General features: G+C 35.5%; 4 protein-coding genes across 4 annotated transcripts; 2 read left to right on the plus strand and 2 right to left on the minus strand.

The window, feature by feature from the left end:
* Positions 1-2,378: 2,378 nt before the first annotated feature.
* Positions 2,379-4,354, minus strand: LOC105171530 (translationally-controlled tumor protein homolog). Its single transcript, XM_011092679.3, has 5 exons — positions 4,198-4,354; positions 3,316-3,389; positions 3,022-3,150; positions 2,784-2,941; positions 2,379-2,667 (listed from the first exon to the last, which is right to left on the minus strand). The coding sequence occupies exons 1-5, from the start codon at positions 4,223-4,225 to the stop codon at positions 2,550-2,552; spliced, it is 507 nt and encodes a 168-aa protein (XP_011090981.1). The 5' UTR covers positions 4,226-4,354; the 3' UTR covers positions 2,379-2,549.
* A 265-nt stretch (positions 4,355-4,619) lies between these two features.
* LOC105171597 (binding protein) lies at positions 4,620-10,855 on the plus strand. Its single transcript, XM_020697085.2, has 9 exons — positions 4,620-6,211; positions 6,544-7,287; positions 7,887-8,384; positions 8,761-8,852; positions 8,949-9,036; positions 9,144-9,258; positions 9,365-9,491; positions 9,574-9,748; positions 9,946-10,855. Exons 1-9 carry the CDS (start codon positions 4,742-4,744, stop codon positions 10,657-10,659), a joined length of 4,023 nt encoding a protein of 1,340 aa, XP_020552744.1. The 5' UTR covers positions 4,620-4,741; the 3' UTR covers positions 10,660-10,855.
* Positions 10,856-11,821: 966 nt separating this feature from the next.
* On the plus strand, positions 11,822-14,541 carry LOC105171531 (DnaJ heat shock amino-terminal domain protein (DUF1977)). Its single transcript, XM_011092680.3, has 3 exons — positions 11,822-11,972; positions 12,190-13,421; positions 14,072-14,541. Exon 2 carries the CDS (start codon positions 12,361-12,363, stop codon positions 13,417-13,419), a length of 1,059 nt encoding a protein of 352 aa, XP_011090982.1. The 5' UTR covers positions 11,822-11,972; positions 12,190-12,360; the 3' UTR covers positions 13,420-13,421; positions 14,072-14,541.
* A 3,715-nt stretch (positions 14,542-18,256) lies between these two features.
* LOC105171532 (uncharacterized) lies at positions 18,257-19,115 on the minus strand. The gene has a single exon (XM_011092681.3). It carries the CDS (start codon positions 18,991-18,993, stop codon positions 18,634-18,636), a length of 360 nt encoding a protein of 119 aa, XP_011090983.1. The 5' UTR covers positions 18,994-19,115; the 3' UTR covers positions 18,257-18,633.
* Between the last annotated feature and the right edge of the window lie 4,589 nt (positions 19,116-23,704).

The raw sequence follows: 23,704 nt of genomic DNA on the forward strand, positions 1-23,704 counted from the left end.
TTTTATGTATGAGATAAAAAATATTATAATATTTATCATACAGAACTAAATATGCTAAGTCGTAAACTATGAGATAAAAAATACAACATACCTTATCGTATGAGACTAAAAGTGCAATTTTTTCAAATAAACATATTATGTAAGTAACTAAGAATCCAAGAAAGCTACTTTCAAAAGGATAATTCATAATAATCCTCTACAACTAACAAATATTAGAAAGGATACATATAGCCCAAGTTTGAAGTTCCTAAGGTTGATTCTTGGGTCATTTTTTATGGTACACGCCATGGGATAAAATAGTGATAGATAAATGTTGGTATAATTGAATAATCCCATAGTTACCGGCTGAATGAAGAATGTAACGTATGGGAACACATGTACCAAAATACACATCAATCACTATAAAATTGTTGTAGGTTTTTATCTTTAAATTCATGACAAGGAGTATTCCAATTTTCAGGTTCTAAGCTAAACAAGAAAGATAGGAGTGGACAATCTCAGATCTTTATGAATAAGGAGGAAAATTTGTAATAATTATTGATGAAAATAACGTTGTCATTTGAGATATTCAAGAAACAGCGGAGAACGAGCAAACTTAGAAAGAATATACAAACAAACATAAATTTATAGACGTCAAGAACACCAATAGCCCTTATCCAACAGCCTTTGACGTCGGGTTCCATTATTTTGACAGAAATGATTGTTGAACAGACGATAAAAGAACCAAAAAAAGAAAGGAGTAGGACCATTCATCGAAGATAAAAAGGCACCTGCACAACACTCAAGTATTTAAACATGTTGTTATATTTACTTTTACAAAAAGTACAAATTTCAAATATACATTTTACTAATAAATTTTTAAAAATTTACATACTAAAAAAAGTTAAGATAATAATCTGTGTCTCTACTCGTTCTAGTTGAAGTCAAACAATATATATGGCTAATTCAAGACAAGCTAAGCTAATGTGTCAGTGTAGGATCTTAGACGATAAATAATATTTATAATAATTGAGTGCATTTTTTTTCATTAATTAATTTTAAAATTTATTATTCATAATTATCAATAAAATATATAGATTTATTAATTTATTAAATAATTAATGATAAATAACTTTCTAAAATTAAAAAAAGAAATATTGATACTTATGTGAAATCTATATATATTAATGCCGGTGATGATAATAAACAGACAGTTCAAAATGCCTTCATGGTGGGGAACTTCTTTCAAATAGACCCACGAGCTGCATCTTACATGATCGGGTGAGGGGAGTTGAGAATAGACTCAAAGGCCAACACTAGAAGTAAAAGTAGAAGCCTTCGCGTACCCAACACCAACGTACAAGACATCTACCGGGGCAAGAAGCAAAGCCCCTGGACCTAGTGCTATCTACGTGAGGGAAAACAGTTGAAGGCCAATACATAGTGTGGGTGAAAAAATAAAAAAACTTTGGTGCCGATGCCATCGACATACTTGTAGGACGGATAGTCATTTTGAACATCTATAATTATTGTAACTTTTTGGTATGTCAAATTTTTAAATTTATTAATAATTATAATTAGTTAAATATTTAATTTACAAGTATTAATTAAATGATAATTATAATAAATAATAAATAAACTATTAAAATTAAAAAAATGAGGAGTGTACAGTATCCATGACTCCATCATAAATTATTTAAAAAAAAAAAGAAAAAATATGATCCGGTCCATCACTTCTTTAGTTATGTTAACGATTCAAAAAATGCTCAAGTTTTTTAATTTATTTAGATAAACAAAAACCTTTTTGGTTGAAAACATACAATCCAAACATTTTTGCAATCCTCGCACAAAAATTAATAAAACATTTGTGTCCCCTTAAAAGCGCAGAAAGCTGAAAATAAAAATGAAAGCAATACCAAATGCATTCATCAATCACACATTATCCCATGCTTGAAAGTACACAGGCTTTGTACACTGAGTTGGACAAAGATTTGATTTTTGTCGAGCTGTATCTTGCAGAATATGTTGTACTTCTATACCCGATGCACCCTTCCCCCATTGACTGACTATTCAGTCATTTGGATAGTCCTCTGCCCCTATCAACAGGAGCATCTCCAGATGGATCAAGAATATGCGGAAAAACAGACATTAAAAACCAGCGCTGTTTTCTTTTCTTTCCTTTCCTCTTTTTGATGAGTGAGATCTGCAACTTGCTGTGCTCATGCTCATAATAATTCATTCACCTTTATTTCATAAATAAAGATAGCGTAGAATCTTTGGGTGGAAAAGGAGAGCATCTCTCGGCCGACGCCTCTTTTAGTAGGGACTTGGCATAAACTTAATTCGACATGCTTATCTTGTTAATAATCACAATGGGCGTATGATTCAAACGAGTGATAGGTCAAAACTGCAACTAATTTATTGAAGAATTTAACTTATGATCCAAAATGAAAACCACCATCCAAAACCAAAATGAGAAACACATTACAAAGTCTCCATAAGTGCTAGTATCATGAGAAAACCAACAAGATAAAAAATCTATGGCCACAACAAGAAACACCACAGCCACTTCAACACTTGATTTCCTTCAACCCATGGGCGAAGTACAAGAATGTTGGGTCAACAGCACCTTCCTTGTAGTAAGCAAACACCAGCGTGCAGTCATCCGCCATGCTCTCTCCCACAAAACTACAATAAGAAAAAATCATATCCATCATCCTATTAGAACATGAAATGAATGAACATGCCAGTGTTGGATAGAAGCAGGAAAGAAACAAAGAGAAGAATTAGGAATGCGTTCTTACAATTGGAGGTCTTTGATTTTAGAAAGCAAAAACTTGGTTGCCCCCTCAATGGTCTTCTTAAAGTGATCTTGCTTCTCGCCCTCAAGCTTGTTGGACAACAACTTGATGTACTTCTTGATGTAGGCAACAAACTGCTTCTTGTCAAAAGGAGGTTGCTCCTACAAACACTACTATTAGACCAACGTTTGCCATTTTTCATCGAAATAATTAACACATATATGAAGATGTAGATATGAACCTGGAGCCTGAAAGTGTCAACAATGTCCACCACTTTGACAGCTTGATCATCAACACCTTCATCCTCCTCTCCACCTTCAGCAGAGGGATTTGCGCCAATATCTACATCAACCGCACCCTTGACGACCCACTGTGATCCACAAGGAACATAACAGTGTTAAATCTTGTGATTAAGATGCAATACAAGGATTGGAATCTCTTCTAACTTGCATCCCAACACTATGAGAAAGATCACTAAATCCAAAAACATGATATTAGCTTCATTAACAATTTAGAAAGGCAAAGAAGCCCCTACCTTCCCTTCCACTTCCCAGAGAGCTCCATTCTCAATTTCCTTGTAGGGAAAAGAGTCCGAGAGAAGTTCATCACCTACGTATCATAGAGCAAATTTAACAACAGTTAAATTTGAACCAACCAAGATGTATCTATAACATAATCAAACTTATGAATGACATTCAATCTACCAAAATTCAGCACTTGGCAAGAACATCAAGGAAACTAAAAGCATTCCCAAAAGAACACCAAAAAAACTAAAGCAAAGACTTCAATTTTTCTGATAAATCTAACCTAGAAGCAAAATAAGTCAAGGACAAATAATAGCATCTAGTATAGAGAAGAAGATATAAACTATCTGTAAACGGACAATCAAGATAACATGGTAAAGCAATCTTAAAACCCCAGAAAATCCTACATTCACCAAAAATTTGATCTTCATCCGGAACCAACATAGCATAAAGTAGCAAAAATCTGATCTTTTAAACACAAAACCATCATAAATCATGTATCAACCCACCAGCTTACAACCACCCTTTCTAAATCAAAAACCATGATTAAAGGCACAAGGAAAATACCAACAACAGACCTTATATCTCTAGCAAAGCCCTAGGAAAAGTAATATATTCCCCAATCAAAAAAGACATAAGGTACAATCCAAAATTCACTTACATACCGGACACCTAAGCTAATCATCTAACAGAAAGATCCGATACAAAACCAACTAGAGAACGAACGCAAACAAGATAATTCAGTGATACTAACTTCAAAAAGCCAAGGATCTTAAAACCAAATACACAAAGTAACAACAACTCAATCAAGTATAAGATTCCACACCAGAATCAATAAATCTTCAAGTAGATCTACCTATAAGCACAAAAAACTAACAAGGGGAATGATTTACCTGAGAGCAAATCTTGATAGACCAACATGATGGCAGAGTTTTGAGCTCTCGGATCTCTTTCCCACAGAAATAAAGTAGCTTGAGAGGGAGCAAGAGATTTGCAGAGAGAGCGAGAGAGGGGTTTAGGTCAGTATAGACAGTCGGTATATATAGGGCGAGGGTTTGTGGTAACGCGAGAAGAATTGATGAGAGGAGGACTTTTGAAATTCCTAAACTAGACAAGCCTTTTCCTATTATTACTACTTTGTCCTTCTCAATTATTGTCGATTTCTCCGTTGGGCCGAAATGGGCTTTCCCGTGGCCCAAATATTTAGTCTCGGAAATATTATATGGGGCATTGGATTACTCGGCCCAATATGTCTTTTTTTTTTAATTTTTCTTAGTGATACTAAAAACTCCGTCGTTGATGATCTGCACATTTGAAGCGGGAAAATACCAAAATTGAAAGCCTTCTTCATTTACCCCCACTACCTTCCCCCACCCAAACCAAAAAAAAAAAAAAAAACCAACCAACCAAACCGTGAAGCTTCGTTCAGATTCAGCCATGGATGAAATTATTGCTCGAATAGTTACAAATCTTGAAACTCAGTTACCGGTTTCACTGTCTTTTCTGAGAGATTTAGAAACCCTGTTGGATTTCACTCTGAACACCAACGATACAATTGATCTTGACAATTTTTACAATGAACTGTCTTCTAGAAATCTTTCACTTAGTTTACTCACGAACGCGATTTCTTCAGCCATGGATTCTGGGCTCAGCTCCAGGAATTCCATTTTGGCCTCAAAAGTTTATCTATCACTCCTTTTATCCCCAAATGCCCCAGTTTTTACTCTGTTCACTCCCATGGCTTTTCTGAGTCTCCTTCGCGCAATACGCTTGGCCATTAAAAGGCCTTCTTTTGCTTCTGGGGAAGGGTCTGTGCCTCCAAGCCTAGGTCGAAAGAAGAGGGGACGGAGAAATATTGGGGGGAATAAGAACAGGGTGGAGAACAGAGACAGTGTTGAGAGTGAGGCGGAAGAAGGCGGTTATGATGTGAAAGATTTGTTCTTTTTGCTTGATAAGTTGGAAATGGTAATGGGTTTGGTCCATTTGAACCGGTTTCCTGATTGTTTAAAGGCTTTGGTTCAGACTGTGTGTGAGATTCCAACGACGGCTGTTGAGTTCTGGGGAAATTTAGCTAGTTTCAGGAAGTTATGTGAATTGTGTGCACGGGTTTTGAGTGAGGCATTGAAAGCTGAGCATGGGAAGCAGGAGGATACTGCTGCTGTAGTATTGAAGGCACTAGCCCCACTGATTTTGTTGTCTAAATCGCAGGTCAGGAGCTTTGCACTGGGTTTTGTGGTTAATGATATGGTGGGAATGTGTGAAAGTTCTTCCGACATTAAGATGGCAGTTGCGAACATGCCAAAGTATTTAGTGCAGAGAGCCCCAGATAAGTCTGAACCAAGGGCATTAGCTGTTGATTCTATCATGGAGATTGTTAAGGCTTTGGATTTTGAGTATCAAGGTGAATTTGCTGATTACATCATAAAGATGACTCAAGGGAAGGGGCAGTTTAGGCTTTTGGCAGTTGATTTAGTTCCTGTTTTTATAACGTCTCTGAGGAGTCCTTTAGGATTTGATATGGTTGATGCAGTTGAGAGTTCATGGGGTACGAGACTATTAGAAGCATTGGTTCAGCGCTGCTCTGATTTGACAGCTGCAATTAGAGCTAGAGCTTTAACAAATTTAGCTCAGGTAGTGGTGTCCTTGTCGGGGAATGAGAAAAGTAGAACAGTGTTAAAAGAAGTGATGGGATTTGGGTATGAGGGGACAGATGGGATTAACAAAATTCTGAAACTATGTTGTATGGATGAGAAGGCTGCAGTTAGAAAGGCAGCCCTTTTATTGATATCTAAATTGACAGCACATCTAGGAGGTGAACTCGATGAAGAACTGCTAAAGACAGTAGGCATGGCTTGTTCTGATCCACTTGTTAGCATCAGAAAAATGGCAATCTCAGCTCTATCTGAGGTGAAGTATTTCTGTGCTTTACTTGTTACCAAGTAGTTCCAGCAAACCAGATTCTGGTTTTGTAAGATCTCCACTACTAAAATAGCATCTATATGCACGGGTGCTTGTGAATAGGGTCGACGGCATCCGTCCGTGTATACAGTGTAGCACCATTGGGTTCTTAAACATATTTCATTCTAATTTTCATTTGTTAATTTTTTCTTGAGATTTCATTTGTGATATCTGCTGCTAATTATTATCCTATCTCTAATGGTGGTGTGCTATTCTTGTATCTACAATAATAGAATTTTTGCAGTGCTTTCATTGTTAAATTATAATTTCTTGACCTGTAGGCCTTCAGGACATACTCAAGTAGCCTTGTGACCAGGGTATGGATGCATTCCATACCACGTTTAATAAGTGATAATGAAACTAGCATCCAAGAAGAATGCGAGAAACTATTTTCGGAACTAGTTCTTGCTCGCATATCAAGGGCTGGATTGAGTTGTTCAGCAAATTATGACTGTTTTCCTCGTGATACAAATAGCAAAGGGAACTACTTGGATACAGAAGCTGAGTTGTTATATCCAGAGGGACTCCTACCCCTGCTGAAAGAGATTTCTGATGGAGAAGTGTCACCTTGGGTGAAGAAGATATGTTTAAGCCTGGGGAGAAAGAAAAAACTCCAGACAAAGATTGCTACTGCACTTCAAAGTGTCATCAGGACATCTGAATCCCTTTGGTTGAACCATTCTATGTCAATAGAGAAATGGACAGCACCTGCTGGTGCCTGGTTTTTGTTGTCAGAAGTATCTGCCTTCCTTCCAAAAGCAGTTGACTGGGAGTTCCTCCATCATCATTGGTTGCTTCTTGACAAGTATAAACCAGTTAGCGAACTCCAGAGCCCTTCTCAACAGGGATTTGTGGATGAAGAAAAGGTTGACGTAGAACCTAGCTCTGTTGCTTGGGTGGGAGACCGTGTCTTTCTATTGCAGACCATTTCTAATGTAGCCATGGAACTGCCCCCTGAGCCTGCAGCGGATCTAGCACAAAACTTCCTCAAACGACTTGAAGGATTCAACATGCATTCAACTGAGGTATATAGAGTTTATGTTCTTACCATGCAGCCAATTGTACATATGTGTTGTTGAAGCTTTGTAATAAGTTTTCTTTGTCAATGACTTGTGAATATGCTTCTAAGAAGGTGATATGTTAACAAAATTTGCTCAATATTGATCAAACTCCTAATTTCATGATAACTTGGGCGTCAGAACTATACCTTTACATTATTTACTTATTTCTAGGATGGGTTGAATAATAACTCTCTCTTTCCTTTGCTCATAATGTCCACATGAAAATGGGGAATCAAAATTTTTTTCTTGCAACTTATGGTTCATGTAGATGGATGCCAGAGGAATTACAACTGTGTGGAAGGGAACTGTGGATGTGTTTTTTTCTGCTTCACAAACTGCAAAGATGAAATTGTCTTAAAAAGAATGCCCTTGCTGATATTGAACCTGTAAATGAAAATTTTGGTCGTTTTTCTTTTTAATGTTTATTATGTTCGTCTGATACACGATTGATATAAATATTGAGAAATCTTACTTTTCTTTCCAAATATAGCTTCTGCACACTACTCAGAGCTGCATTCGAATGTGCTTTATGGAATTAGAATAACTTGATGTGCTTGGACCAGGTCAATGCTCATGTGAAAGCACTCAGAACCTTGTGCAAACGGAAGGCTCTAAATTCAGAGGAGGCCAATTCCCTTGTAATGAGATGGGTGAACCAGCTTCAATCTAAAGCTTCCCAAGTTTTAGACTTGTATATGTCAAAAATCTCTGATGCCAATAAAGAGAACGCTCTTCTTACACCCCAGACCACTGTAAGTTGGAAAGAACGAAGAACAGCAGACTCTGTGTCGAAATTATTAGCACAAGCAATTATTGCCATTTACACCATTGGGTCATTAGTTATTGTCTGCCCTTCAGTCAATTTAAAAACTATTGTTCCGACCATACACACCATCATCACTTCTCGAAATTCTGATCCAAAATCTAGCAAACTACCTGGCCTTGCCGCGTCTGTAAAACAGAGTGCCCCATCCTTGTATATTCAGGCCTGGCTAACCATGGGCAAGATCTGCTTAGTTGATGCGAAACTTGCAAAGCGTTATCTTCCTCTCTTCGTGCAGGTACATTTCATAAATCATGGTCAGGTCCTGACAAGTTACATCATGATAACTTTATAACCAAATAAGTATCACTTACGAGGGTATGGAAATGGGTTACCACTATGTTTTTTGTCAATGTCAAAGTTATGCAAGAGCTTCTTTCAATGATCCTCTTTACTTACATATCTTAATTAAATTACAAAAAGTTCCCTAATGCTGCAAACGTACAGCTACATGAGTTAGAGCAACTTTAGTTCTCGAGTCTGAAACTGGGTGCTGTTTTTACTACATGTTCAGCCAGATTTCTTCTGTGATTAGGTCAAAGGACAAGCTGCTACAGATAGTAAAATCGGTTTACTTGTTATTTTAATTACTAATAGCAGATGATTATTTTCAGGAACTTGAAAAGAGTGACTGCGCTGCAATCCGGAATAACATTGTGGTAATGATGGCAGATTTCTGTGTGCGGTACACTGCTATGGTTGACTGGTGAGGTCCAGTATAGCCCTAGTTAAGAGTCTGTAAATAAATACAAAAGTCGTTTTTTATTCAAGAAATTTCTTCCCTAATTCTGAAACCTTACAGTTACATGTCAAAGATCACAAAATGTCTGCGTGATCCGTGTGAGCTAGTAAGAAGGCAGACATTTATCCTACTTTCCAGGCTGTTACAGGTACCTTTTTTGCTGTAAACAATTTGTATTCCGCAATTTCACTGCAAAGGAGGATCAGTTACAATTTACAAGGTATCCTCTTATTCAACTTGGTTTCGTTGCTGCAGCGGGATTATGTAAAGTGGAGAGGAGTGCTTTTCCTCAGATTTCTGTTGTGTTTAGTTGATGACTCAGATAAAATTAGGCAACTAGCTGATTTCCTCTTTGGGAATATCTTAAAAGGTTAAAGATGTAGAAACTCACCTACTGGTTTGGTATTTCACATTCTATTTTTGTTTGTTTACTTTAATTTGTTCTTTTTCTCTTTCTCTGTGATATCTATCTGCAGCAAAGGCCCCACTTTTAGCTTACAACAGTTTTGTGGAAGCGATTTTTGTTTTGAATGACTGCAATGCACACACAGGACATAGCAACTCCAACAGTTCATGCAATGAAAAGTGTCTTTTCTCAATTAGGTTTGCATGTTTTTTATTCTCTAGCTCAAATTTGTATGACTTTGAAGATATCATATATGAAACAAGAAGTTGTTTTTCCCAGAGGAAACGATGAGAACTCAAGGTCTCAAAGGATGCACATCTATTCCACTTTGCTGAAACAAATGGCTCAGGAGCACCTCTTGGCCACCTTTGCAAAAGTATGTGCTGAGATTCTTGCTGCTGCATCAGATGGTATGCTCTCTCTAGAGGATTCTGCAGGGCAGTCAGTTCTACAGGTTAAGATTTGCCCTCCCATTAACATTTTCTTCTCTTTCCAGCTCAACCACACATCTTGATCTTAAGTTTCTGTATGGTTGATTGTGTTACTGAGATATTATTTTTGTCGAAAAAGCAAATTTGATTGATTCTCTAGATTTTTCTTAAGATGGCTTCATATTAATGGAAAGTGGCACTAAAATTTTGAGAAAAACAGGATGCCTTGCTTATTCTCTCCAGCAAAGAGATTCGAATTCAATCAAACCAGGGATCATCATCCGATGCAGCAGATATCGAAGAAGGTGGAGACTGTGGAGCGCTGACAGCAGCCTCCAAAGGAAGAGCCATAACTCAGGCAGTCAGGAAAGGCCTGATCCAGAATGCCATCCCCATATTTATCGAGTTAAAACGTCTCTTAGAGAGTAAAAACAGCCCTCTCATTGGTTCCCTCATGGATTGCCTCAGGATCCTCCTCAAGGATTACAAGAATGAGATTGATGATATCTTAGTTGCTGATCGGCAACTTCAGAAAGAACTCTTATACGACATGCAAAAATATGAATCCATGAAAGCCAAGAACTCGGCTGTTGATGCAGTTGCAACAATGCAGAGATCAGAGGCACATCGATCGCCATGTGTGACAAAAGAGCCAAGTTCCAATACAGTAAAGGGTAAGCTGCCCAAAGAGCTTCACAGTAATTCCAAAGTGGCTTCGGCTGTGGCAGATGCAGTGGCAGCAGTCACTGCCCGGTCTGTCCTCAGAGAAATAAACAAGGGTGCATCAACGCCTCTTAGTGCAATGAGTGTGCCCAAGCTTAAGTCTCGGACTGGGCAACAGCCTGGAATAGCCACCACCGGAGGAGGCAGGCCGACAGAGTTGATAGAATCTTTAAGAAGAAGGCAATCTTTCGACTCTGACGACGATAACTGATTCTTCTTCTCCTGCACTTAAACTAACCCAAGATGCAGAAAGACCGGGAGATAGATGAACTAGAGCTGTACAAGAATGTACAATATAGTGTGAGAGTGTGTACAAAGAATGACTATTTAACCATTATTTTTGCAACTTGTAACCTGTTGTATGCTTGTGAAAGTTATCTCCATATCAGATATGTTATTGAAATCTATATTGCTGTACCAATTAATCATTCATAACTGGCTAAATTGCATTTTTGGTCCCTCAATGAAGGGCTGGTGTCCTTTTTAGTCTCATGATTTACGAAAATTTCTATTTTATCCCAAAACGTTAAAAATAGTTGCAGTGATAGCCCTATTTTGGTTTCTCCCTCAATAATCAACGGAAATACGCAAACGCCTGTTAGGAGGGAATTGAGTGCTCTCTCACCATAAAGAGTGGTTTGCTTTTGACCAAAAAGGACACCAACTCATTTTTATGGAACTAAAAATGGCGTTCATAACTTGATGAAATATTGAATTTGGAATCTACTAAAACGTTAAAGTCAACAGTTTACTTTTGTACAGTAAACATAAGATAAGATAGTGCTATGATTTATCAAACTTAGGTACATTTATCATTTCCCACCTAAATAAATGGACAACGGGGAAAATAATAGTGTAATAAATATCTGCAAAAATTAGAGTAACCACCAACATACATAATGTTTGAATTTGTATTTTGAATGTTTTGTTTTGTTTTTGAAAATAGACAGATAAATAAGTGTGTGCTGAAAATAAATAGTATGTTTTGAGGTAATTTAAGATATCTTAAAATAAGTGGTATAAGTTTGATATTGTGATTTAAGAGACAAAAATTACTGTTTATTGTCAAATCATATCTCTTTTATATATAAATATTGTATGTTTAATGTTGTATTTTTTGAAGACAAAAATTATTGTTTATAGTCAAATCATGTCTCTTTTATATTATATATAAATGTATATATATTACATATCAAAAGTTAAAAAATAAAAAAATACACAGATAAAATATAAAAATAAATATTAATTAGCATTTTATTTTATCTCGAAAAATACAAAAATATGAAACCAAACATAGTGGAAGGGTTTTTCAGACTTTTTCCCTAAATATCTGTCTCAGTGGAAGAAAATTCTGTAGAACAAAGGTAAGGTGGGCTGCATGACTTGGCACACTTTAACTGGCTGGCAATCGGGCTACTTATATTTGACCTACACATATTCTTCCCGTGGGATTACACTCTTCCTTTTCTCTCTCTCTTTCTCTCTCTCTCGAGTCGGTCATGGGACTTCGGATCTAGTATTAAGGTAATAATACGTCTTTCTTTTGATTTGTAAGTTTCTGATTGTATTGTTGGATGGCTGATGTTGAATAATTAATAAATTTCGGTAAATATACGGGTTTTTCTTTATGATGAGGATGAGCCCCTTTTTGTGGCTATGTTTATATTCTTTGCATCAGTTTCCAAGCTTGTTTGCTGAATTTGATTAAGACCCTGATGTGGGCTTTTTGTTTCTTTCTTAGTTAGGGGAATTTGGTTTTTGAAGAGATTTAAGGCTTCATATGATGGAGTGGGTGTTGATGGATTCTCTGAATCGTAGGTTTTGAATATACCAAGATTGAAATTTGAGGGCATTTGTTGAAGTGTGTTGGTTGTAATTTGAAGTGGGCATTATTGAGAACTTCAAAATCGTTATGGATAGCAATAAAGATGAGGCCTTGAGATGTATCAATATTGCCAAAGAGGCCATTTCAGCTGGCAATAAACAAAGAGCCCTTAAATTTCTTGGAATTGCCCGCCGCCTTAACCAGAATTTGCCAGTGGATGATCTTTTGGCTGCATGTGAAAATCTTGATTCTTCATCTTCTGCTGGTCCATCTGATGATGTGAAGAATGTCAGTAAGGTGAAAAATGAGGAAGGTTCCCCATGTGATAATGGGGTTTCAAATGGGGAGAGGAGTTACACGGAGGAGCATGTGCACTTGGTGAGGCAGATCAAGACTAAGAAAGATTATTATGCGATTCTTGGTGTGGAGAAAAGTTGCTCAGTTGAGGAGATTAGAAAGGCCTATAGGAAGTTGTCACTGAAAGTTCATCCTGACAAGAACAAGGCACCGGGTGCTGAGGAGGCATTTAAGAAAGTCAGCAAAGCATTCAAGTGCTTGAGTGACGATGACTCTAGGAGGCAGTATGATCAAACGGGTTTGGTTGATGAGTTTGAGTACAATCAACAGTATCAGGTTAGGAGAAGGCGGAGGAGAACTGGGAATGACTTCTTTGATGATGATTTTGATCCTGATGAGATCTTCAGAGCATTCTTTGGCAACCGTGACATGTTCAGGAATGCTCATGTTTACAGGACGAGAACACATAATGCTGGCGCTCACCAGAGGGAAGATTTAGGTGGTGGGGGCCCGAATTTGATGCTGCTTCTTCAGTTGCTGCCATTTTTGATAATTATTCTGCTTGCTTATATTCCATTTTCAGAGCCTGAGTACTCGTTGCAGAAGAACTATTCCTATCCATTCAAGAAAACAACAGAGAAACATGGAGTAGAGTTTTTTGTTAAGTCCCGTGAATTTGATGAGAATTATCCAATTGGAAGCCCTAGTCGAAATGACATAGAAAATAATGTGATCAAGGATTATAAACATATGCTTGGACGTTATTGTCACATGGAAATGCAGAGGCGGCACTGGAATAGGAACTTTCCAACTCCCCATTGTGACAGGCTTGGAACTTTTGCTGCATGAAGGTGAGAATAGTTTTTGATTGCATACAGTTTTATCACCTGTCTTGAGCATGGTTGTGGAACTTTACCACGTAAGAGAGTTCAAATGGTATGTTTTATTTTCAAAATTCTTAGTTTTGTATATGAAGGAAGAATATCAAAGAGAAGATTGCTATGGTTCAAATGGTGGAACCAAAGGGGTTGTGGTTTTTGCCCTCATAATCCATTCGTGATTTTAAGTTTTCAATCAAATTCTTTGCTACTCATCCAACAACTTTTGTTCTTTATGGTTCTATTCCCTATAGACTTATAATTTAGTAACCTCTAGTCTCCTCCTCTTTTTTCCAGCAATGCATGGTTTCAATATCCTAGAATTAGTTGCAAATTATTGATATTCTCCTACTTTGAGAGACATTGAGAAATGTGTTAGACCAATAGTTTTAGCTGAAGATGTGCTATCTTTATCCTAGATGTTACGGAAAGCTCTCTTGTACAGTTTCAGGTCGCATTTTTATCTAAATTATAATATCCGCTGGAAACTTGTTTAAGTAATTATTATGAATCATTGCTACTTTTTTATGCGCATACATGTTGACTTTGAGTTCTTGGTTGTTCCTTGGTAGATGGAAAACCATTTTGACTAACACTAACTGTAAGTTTTTTGACGTGAGCAGATGCTAAGAGTGGATGACTGGCTTTGAGATGGTAAATGCCCACATTATCTGTCATATATGTCCACCACGGAAATCATTCATGTAGAGGAGAAGAATTAGACGAAGCTCCTGCCTCCTTATTCCGACTTGACTTTCCAACCATTATCTTCTTGCAACTGGAGCAGGAACTTAGGCAGGTCTTTTGCAGCCACAAAACCATTCGACAGTTATCATTTGATTTCTGTATATTGTATTGCAGTTGCTGGCAATGACATACACACCGAAACTTAGCAATTTAGGGTAGAAATCATAATTATATGATGTCTGATAGAGATTTCAGCCTATAATAATGTGAGCTTTTCGAAACTTTTCATATGTTGCTGCTGCAAGATTGTTAAACGTGAATGACATTGGGTGTCTGAACCCAGAGATTTTGTTCTTGGATGGTTCTTCTTCAAGGACATCATTTTATTCAAGATGACTTTTAAATCTCCCCATTTGTTGTACCGCTTACATCATTTTGGTGTTATGTGATTGGAAGATTGGGCATCGGTTCGTGTTATTTTACCGATTCAAGTGTTTTTAGCGACTGTGGATTTTTGAAACAAGCCTCTCGACTGTATTACGAGCAGCAGGGATGTCTAATTTCTTCCTTTGTTGTATTTTCTGTATCGACTCGATTCTGTATGGAGGGTTTGGAATTTTGAGTTTTGCAACAAGTAAACTCAGATTATCAATGCCATCCATACTAGTCCATGCCCAACGGACAAAATGATGAACCACTTGCTTACCAAGACAAGGAACGAAACAAAATGATAGGTGTGTGGTTTTTGGTCAGAACTGAATTAATTTATGAATTTGTAATATATTTATTGTGTAATTGAATATATAATTAATAAAAATTGATCAATTACATGACAAATGTATCATATTTGTTTTATAATTTATTTAGTTCGATTAAATCCGTTTTGAATAAAAAAAATTTGAAAAAATTATGTGTCAACTTAATTTGCCTAACTTTTGGGGTCCCAACTCCCGATGCCAACAAGAGAAAATTTTGTTTTTCATTAATGAATACTACATTTTGTTATATTAATGGATGATCCAATTTATCTCTTCTTAATCATACATTTATGGATAAATTATATCGAGCTCTATGAGGTTGATATAATTACAAGAATTATTTTCGTTGTTTGAGAAAAATTACCGATACCTCTTGTATACAACATGAGTATGTAAATATTTGGACACTTTTTTTTAAAGAATTTAATGTTCGACTAAGCTTATTATAAATAAAATATAAAAAATTATATAAAATTAATAATTTAAAATTTAAAATGACATTGTAGACTATTCAATATAAAATTTCAATAAAATCCGGATAGAAATTAACAGAATAAATCAATCATTGAACGAACGTTAATTATCAAATGAGTATCAATAATATCTCAAACAATAAGTTAATATTTATAATTATATTAATTTTTAAGAAAGCTTAGTGTAATTTACCGTATATTGATTGATAATTACAAAAAAGTCGTGAACGTAAAAGTAAGACAAGTGACGTAGAGACACACACACACATATATATATATATATATGAACTGTTGGGAACATTTGATTAGTGAAAAACAAGAAATTTGTTGTCAATATTTTTATATTTGTCTTTTTGTCAACTAAATTAAAAGGAAAATACAAAATATAAAAATCTCACGCGATCCAAAATAATAATATATTAAACTGAAAAGCACGTGCAAGGGAGTGCAGTCAGATGAGGCAGCGAGTGAAGATGTGGGCGAAATTGCCAACCTAGTACCACAATTAAGGGTTATTTCAAACTCAATCCTACACTTTTTGAAATTTTAAAAATGAGACCCATATTTGTTAAAAATTACAAAATTAGTCTCAAAACAATAGCAAAAAAAAACCCCACCACCCACCCATCCCTTAACGAAGCACGTGAAAGTCACGTGCATTGAAAAGACTGTAAAAAAAAGCATTACCATTTCTCTTCTATAAAGTTACCAGGCAAAAACCTAATCTCACACCCCAAAGACTTGTTCCTAATTTCTTCCAAAAATAAAAAAATTAAGTAAATATGAATCCTGATTTAATATTTGGGGTTTCTGAAATGGTGAACAATATTTTATTGTTTGTGCGTTTATTATGTTTTACAAGGTGAATGATAGGCTTAAGGGGGGAATTTGTTTTTTTTTTGCCTTCATTTCTCCTGCAATTCCCTCCATTCACGATAGCCATAAGCATTTAATGCCCGTTAGTGGTGGCCTATAATACATGGATATTTCAAAAAATTATCCAATACAGTATTGGACATGTGTCGGTTGTGAATCTAAAAATTAAAAAGAAAAAAAAAAAACCACAGCATCAGGTGTGTCCGGCACATTTTGGACACGGTTTGATTTTTTTTTACAAGTTCAAAAATTTTTGGGCTTTTCTTTTTAAAAAAAAAAAAAGAATTTTGATCTTAATAAAAATAAAAAGAATTAACTCACTTCTCTCAAACTAAAATATATTAGAATAAATTATCAAAATTTTGGTAGATGATCATGATGAATTAATTAATTTGAATATTAAAAATTTTTTATTGCCTGTTTTTACAAATAAATTAATTATGTATATTTTTAAGCCACATTTGGTTAAAAAGGGCAAAAGACAATTTTCGTCCCACAGCTATAGGCCATTTTCGTTTTAGTCCCGTAAGTATCTAGGGTTTCAATTTGGTCCCGTAAAACTGAAAAATTCGCAATTTCAGTCCAAATTTCGCCGGAAAATTTTGTGGGTCGCCGAAAAAAGTCACATGCGATGCATGTGACTTTTAAAATTGGGGGCTCGATCTTGATTGGCTGGAGAAGCTGATGTGGCGCATATGTGGCGCATACGTGGAAATTAAAAAAAAACGCAAATCGAGCTCGCGATCGTCGGCAAAGGCGGAGGATGGCTTTCGTCAAATCTTTGCACAGAGGTGACCAAAATCGATGGGACTGGTCTCAAAAGATTCGCCAGAACGAGAGGCGTTCAATGATGGTATTCCGAGCAGGTGGTTCGTTCAGACGAAGGAGAATACGCCGGCGGAAGGTGCAGTCGCGGTGGACGACGACCGAGATCTTCAAAACGATGGATCTTTGCACCTAGTTGATGAAAATGGATGAGACTAATCCCATTAAAACCGCAGTGAGGAGACGAATCCAATGGTACCAATCCGCGATCGTGGGTCATCCTGTCGCCGGCGAATCGACAGGAATTGTCCGCGGCGGTCAATTTCAAAGCCCAGTCGCTGTCGTGGTGGGATCTCAAAATTGGTTGAGGGGTTTTGTTCTCCTTGATATGGGGAATTGAATGGTATATGTGGTGGCCAGAAATTCCAAGTAACGGCGGCGGAATTGAAGAGAGAAGGTGGCGGCGACTGGCGGTCGATTTTTAATCTACGTTAGTCGTTTTTTTTTTTTTTAATTTCCACATATGCGCCACATCAGCTTCTCCAGCCAATCAGGATCGAGCCCCCAATTTTGAAAGTCACATGCATCGCATGTGACTTTTTCCGGCGACCCACAAAATTTTCCGGCGAAATTTGGACTGAAATTGCGAATTTTTCAGTTTTACGGGATCAAATTGAAACCCTAGATACTTACGGGACTAAAACGAAAACGGCCTATAGTTGTTGGACGAAAATTATCTTTTGCCCGGTTAAAAATATAAATGTAAGTATGGTTATTTTATACTTTATCTTAATATCGTTCATATTGTATATTTTAATTTTATGAGATATTAAGAATATATAATAAAAATAATAAATATATATTATATATAGCCGTGTCAGTGTCGTGTCGGTCCTAAATTTTCTATAGTTTTCGTATTGTTGTGTACATGTCCATGCATTATAGTTGGTGGGGTTTTTTTGGGTATGTTTTGGGACTAATTTTATCATTTTTAACGAAATATGAAAGATTAATTTTAAAATCTAAAAAAATAGGAGATCAAATTTGAAATAATTCTAAATTGTGGGACTGAGATGTGACACCACCACATAACTTCAAGGACGTAAATGGAAAATGAAAAAGCGTCTTTGCTTTGGACCTACCCAGAAAGGGCAGCGCCAACCACCGACAGCCGGCCAATTGCGAAAGGACAATAATACCCTCCTTCACACACACAGGCACACAGCAGCAACAATTCAAGCTCTCATGATTACGTATGAAGTATATATATTTATATATTGCTGCATTTGCTTTGTAATAACAGTAAATATATAAATAAAATACATTTTTACAGACAAAATCGATGAGAATACACAACTGCCCTCGGAGATCAGAGTTATGGAACGTGGAACACGAGTTCCGAGAAGTCAACACCAGGGCCAGATTCGTAATTTAGCACCTACTTTCCTCCCCATGTTCATACACGAGCCCCCTTTACGTCCGTACGTATAAACTAGTAGTAAGAAGTAAAGGAAATAATACCCACCAAAAAGCAAATAAATAAACCAAAAATTAATCATAAAAAAGAAACTAATACAAAAATAGATCAGAGATACAAGGTGTGAATGCAGGGTTTGGATCGAAGCCTCAGTCTCCGGAATCGTCATCGCCTCCGAAGATGGACACTCTGTTGTAGAGAAGGAAGAGAACGAGGAGTAGAAAGAGGGCGACGCCGACCGGAGATCCGCTGACGCGGTGGATGGAGTTGGGTTCCCCCGTGGAGAATATTCCGGCTACGAAGGATCCGCTGTCGGAGGAAAGGAACTGGATGGTGAGGAGGAGGAGTATGGGGAGGAGAAGCAGCCCCACGGGGCTGAGCAGCTCCGCTATGAAGTCAGTTAAGGCCTCGCCTTGGTCGCCGAGTAATGTGGGCACCACCATCACCAGGACCACTACTGCGGCGAGGATGGCGGCGTGGGGAGGCCCGGCGCGGCGGTCTTCTATCATTTTGGATGGTCTTGGTTTTGTTTGTTGTTTTCAACTTTTTGTAATGGGCAATGGCCAATGGAAATGGGTGTGTGTTTCTTTTGGAAGGGTAAAAATAAAAGGAGAAATGGTAGGGGCCTGGGGGTGGGGTGGGGGGTTGCTTTTCTTTTTCAAATAAATATGGTTTATTGACGCGTCTATAATCATTTTTGCTCTCAACCTAGGCTTTTTCTTTTTCCTCTTCCAAGTTGCAATCAAATTTTAATTCAAATTAAATTTGATGAAAATTTTTATTTAATCTTATCTAAACTAACTATAATTTAAAAAAAGCTATTGATTTAGTTCAATCCAACCTTATAAAAATTCATACAATTATATACATTTTGTTGGAGGCTTTTTATGTAGGTTTATGTTACATTGATTCAATTACGCTTTGTATGCGGGCTCTTCTTGAAAATTGTAGTATATGAGCTCAATATATAATTCTTGGAGGAAAAATTAAAAAGAAAAGACAAAAGGAGGAAGGATGGTGGAAACTTCTCTGGCATAGCCAACACGCCTGCAGAAGTTTCCAAGTCCTTCAATCCACACTTCATTGCTATAACTCCACTCCATTCTCATATATCACAAATATAAATAATTATTTAAATTTCAATTTAATCGTATATAAAATTTTCTTAAACCAACGACAGCCACGACCCATCCGTCTCGAGCCCAATAAATTTAAAAATAAAAATGTGTAGTTTCTCATTTGAGGGTTGAAGATAGATTATTGGGACAAGGGATACTTTATTGGGCAAAAAGAATTACTTTTGGGGATCTCTATGCAATTGGGAACATCATACCATTTTGTTTGTTTGATTACTACTACCACTTCTTCTTCTTTTTCTTATTATAAAAAAAAAAAAAAAAACTTCTTTAATTTCTTTAACTATATTTAAATTTAATTTAATTGTTCGATTAATGTACTCAAATAAATCAGTTACCTAACTATGTAATTAAGTATTAGGTCAAAGTTCCACATGACATGTGTTTTTTTTTCTTTTTCTTTTTTGTTTATATAATTAAAGTGAGACCTCAAGATCTTTAAGGTAATGGGCTCGAACTCAACTATTTGCGTGTAATGTAATTTCTATTGCATAGTAACTGTTGTTTCTACTTTATAATATGTATTGTCTGTTGTAATAATAGGAGTTGATTAAATTTAATTTATTTGATATTATTGATCAAGATATGATTGTTGTAATAGTTCGATATTCTACAGAGATGATTGTAGTCTATTTATTTAAATTAATAATAGTTCATTGTTGTTGTTTAAAGAAAATAAAATTAGGTTCACTTTGTTAATTTGTTTAATTAGTGAAGAATTTGAGAATTTAATAATAATTGTGGAGTAGCATCATAACATGGGGTAGGCTGTGTTTAATTGTACATCATTCATTTTAATGATCATACTATTATTATTATTATTATAATATGTGTAATAAGATTCAGCAGCAACCCCTAAGTTCTGACAAATAATAATGTTTTTTCTTCAATTTTCTCTAAAACTGACTCAGCAGCACCAATTATTGAAGTTGAAGGGCATTTCAGATTTGTACTTTAGGCGATTGGTTTCCATTTTTGCCCTTCTTTATGCTATTTTTTTTCGAAGTAATAGACAAGAATAGTAAAATTGTTTTGTTGAACTCCATGTTAAAAATGAAACTAATTAATCTTATTCGAAATAAAAGAGAAAGAATTAAACCCTTTCAAACAAGTGTAATTTTAAGGTTTCGAAGCGTTGTTCGTTGACAACAAATCGTCTTAAAATTCTTAAAAAAAATTAGACTAACGGCTTTTGGAAATAGACAAGAATCATAAAATGCTGTGAACAAAAAGAAAATTTGAACCCCTTCTAACAAGTGAGACTCCAAGGTTTTGAGCCCTTTCTTGTCGATAACAATTCGCCTTAAAATTTAGTTTGCTTAAAAGTGGAACAACTTGTTGGTAATAGACAAGAATCGTAAAATGTTGTGAACAAAAAGAAAATTTAAACCCTTCATAACAAGTGTGATTCTAAGATTTCAAGCCCTTTCTCGTTGACAACAATCCGCCTTAAAATTCAATTTGCTTAGGAGAACAACTTGCTGGTAATAAACAAGAATCTTAAAATGCTATCAACAAAAAAAAAAAAATTAAATTCCTCCTAACAAGTGTGATTCTAAGATTTCGAGCCATTTCTCGTTGATAACAATCCGCCTAAAAATTCAGTTTGCTTAGAAGTAGAACAACTTGTTGGTAATAAATTAACAAGAATCTTAAAATGCTATATACATATAAATATATGTATATATAATTAAATTTATTAAAGAAGAATAAAAGATGAAAATAATAATAATATTACCCACCATAATCACACATGGAATAGGAGCAGCTATTCTTCTGACCAGCTGATGAGCACTCCTCAAAACAAGCCCCACAGTGGTGAGGATCACTTCTTGTATCCACACAGTTCCCTCCACAGCAAGACAGCCCGAACCCGCAAACCCGCCCACACGACCCGCAGTTATTCGGGTCATTCAACATGTCTCTGCAGAACTTCTGGAAACAGCAGGTTGTACCTCCCCATGGGTTCTTCTCAGGATCCAAACACAAATCCGGGTCATTACCACACCACAACACTCTTTTTCTTCCCCTCAAGAAATTCAAATGTGAGGGAACAAAATCCCTTTTGGACACCCTTTTTTCCCCATATACTACATGGGCTATTGTAATTATTAAAACTAAGTAGAGAAAAACAATCAAGTGTTGGGAAAAATGGATGAAAATTCCTCTACTTTCTTTCAAGAAATGATTTGCACTCATCAGCATGGAGGCAAAAAAGACAAGAAATGAACTGCATGCATATGCATTGGTGTGTTGTACTTTTGATTATAAGGGATCAAGAAGATTGATCAAAATATATACATACATATATTATATATATATGTTAGGCATTATAATAGTAATTTTAATATTAACAAAGATTAACAATGATGTATGCAAGCATCCCACGTTGATTGCAAATGAGAAGTTTGAATGGTTTATAAGCCCCAAAACCTCTTTTTCTTGGCAACGTGTTCTTTCAATATAAAATTATGAGACCCATATAAAATCAAAACAGATAATACTTTGTGCAACGGCACATCAATTGATTCGTGAGCCACATCAATTTGGAGATGAGTTAGATGTATAACTACTCTGCATGCATGCAACAAATTAAATAATATTTGTATTTTTATGATTATAAAGTCAAAGAGTTATTGAGCATCTTTTAACTACTCATTTTTGTATTGAAGTAGTAGTTTTTCATGAGATCATCATTCATCAGTAAGCACATATCTTTGCCTGCCTCAGTTGGAAATCAATGCAATCTGTATATATATAAGCTGATTATAGATTTTAATTATTTTTTATATAGGAAAAGAAATTTCGATTAAATAATTATTAATTTTTTCCATGGCACATAGTTGTCGGGTCATAATAAAAAAAAAAACAATAATGATCGATTCTTAATGTTTTAATGCATATTATTTTCATATTATTATATGTAAAATTCTTTATATTTTCTTAAAAAAAAAAAAGAAATATGTGACCGTAATTATAACATTATATAAGGTAATGGGCTGACAAGTTGTACACATAAGCCCACTATCAGTTACTAATGGGCTTGTGGAAGCCCATATCTGAAGAGTGTAAATACTGGGCCAGACCACCCCAATTGATGATTAAATTGATACCCCTGAAATTAAGTCAAAATTACACAAACACCTCATATTTTTATATAAAATTACAGCAAACCCTGAGGGGTATTAGTGTAATATTTTTCAAAGATGGTTGTGTAAGTTTTGCCTCTAAATAGGGGTATTGTTGTAACTACAATTATAATTTTATAAAAAACAAAAAAATGTTTGTGTATTTTGATGAAATTTATCCTTTATTTTTATTTTGATGAGAATAAGTTGAAATAAAATGATAATGATGGGTGCTTTGGTTTTGCATAAAATTCCACACCAACTAATTAATACCATAATAATTGAAGGGTTCACGGGTTTGTGATTGATTTAGTGATCAAAACACCACTCTCACTCTTTTCCTCATCATAACTATTTGATTTAGTCATGTGATTAGAGAGGTTCTTCCCCTAATTATTCCATAACATAAATAAAATTCCAATAATTCTTCAACAATTTGTACTTCAAAATTCACCATCTAAATATTGATATATATCAAGAAAAGCTCGTTTTAATTTACCTTTAATAATCTTTACAATGTGATAAAGAAAGACTATTTAACGTTCACTATAAGAAAACAAGATTTCGTATTACATATATTTTCGTCTCTTAAATCAAAACTTATGTTGCTAAAAATATAAATTCTTGACGTAAAATTTCAAGATAAAAAACTCGATCTCTAATTTAACGACGGATGTAATTTCGTCTTCTGTTGTGTGATTTGATACTACAAACATATTCTTATACGTGATTTAAACTGTTAAAAGACAGAATTATCTAATATTTCCAATAAGCCTATTAACATACATACAACGTTCTTTTTCTGAAACTTAACACGGTTAACTAAACTCTTTTTTTTTATTATAAATGGGCTGACAATAAAATTTAAACTCAAAATTAACATCTTATTTAACTCGATCGACTCTTGTGTCCCATTAAATAAAAAAAATATTTAATATTTAATATCTTTAAACGTG

This window comes from Sesamum indicum, linkage group LG10, assembly GCF_026168435.1.
Source record: "Sesamum indicum cultivar Baizhima isolate 11 linkage group LG10, ASM2616843v1, whole genome shotgun sequence".
In the NCBI taxonomy this organism is placed as follows: Eukaryota; Viridiplantae; Streptophyta; class Magnoliopsida; order Lamiales; family Pedaliaceae; genus Sesamum; species Sesamum indicum.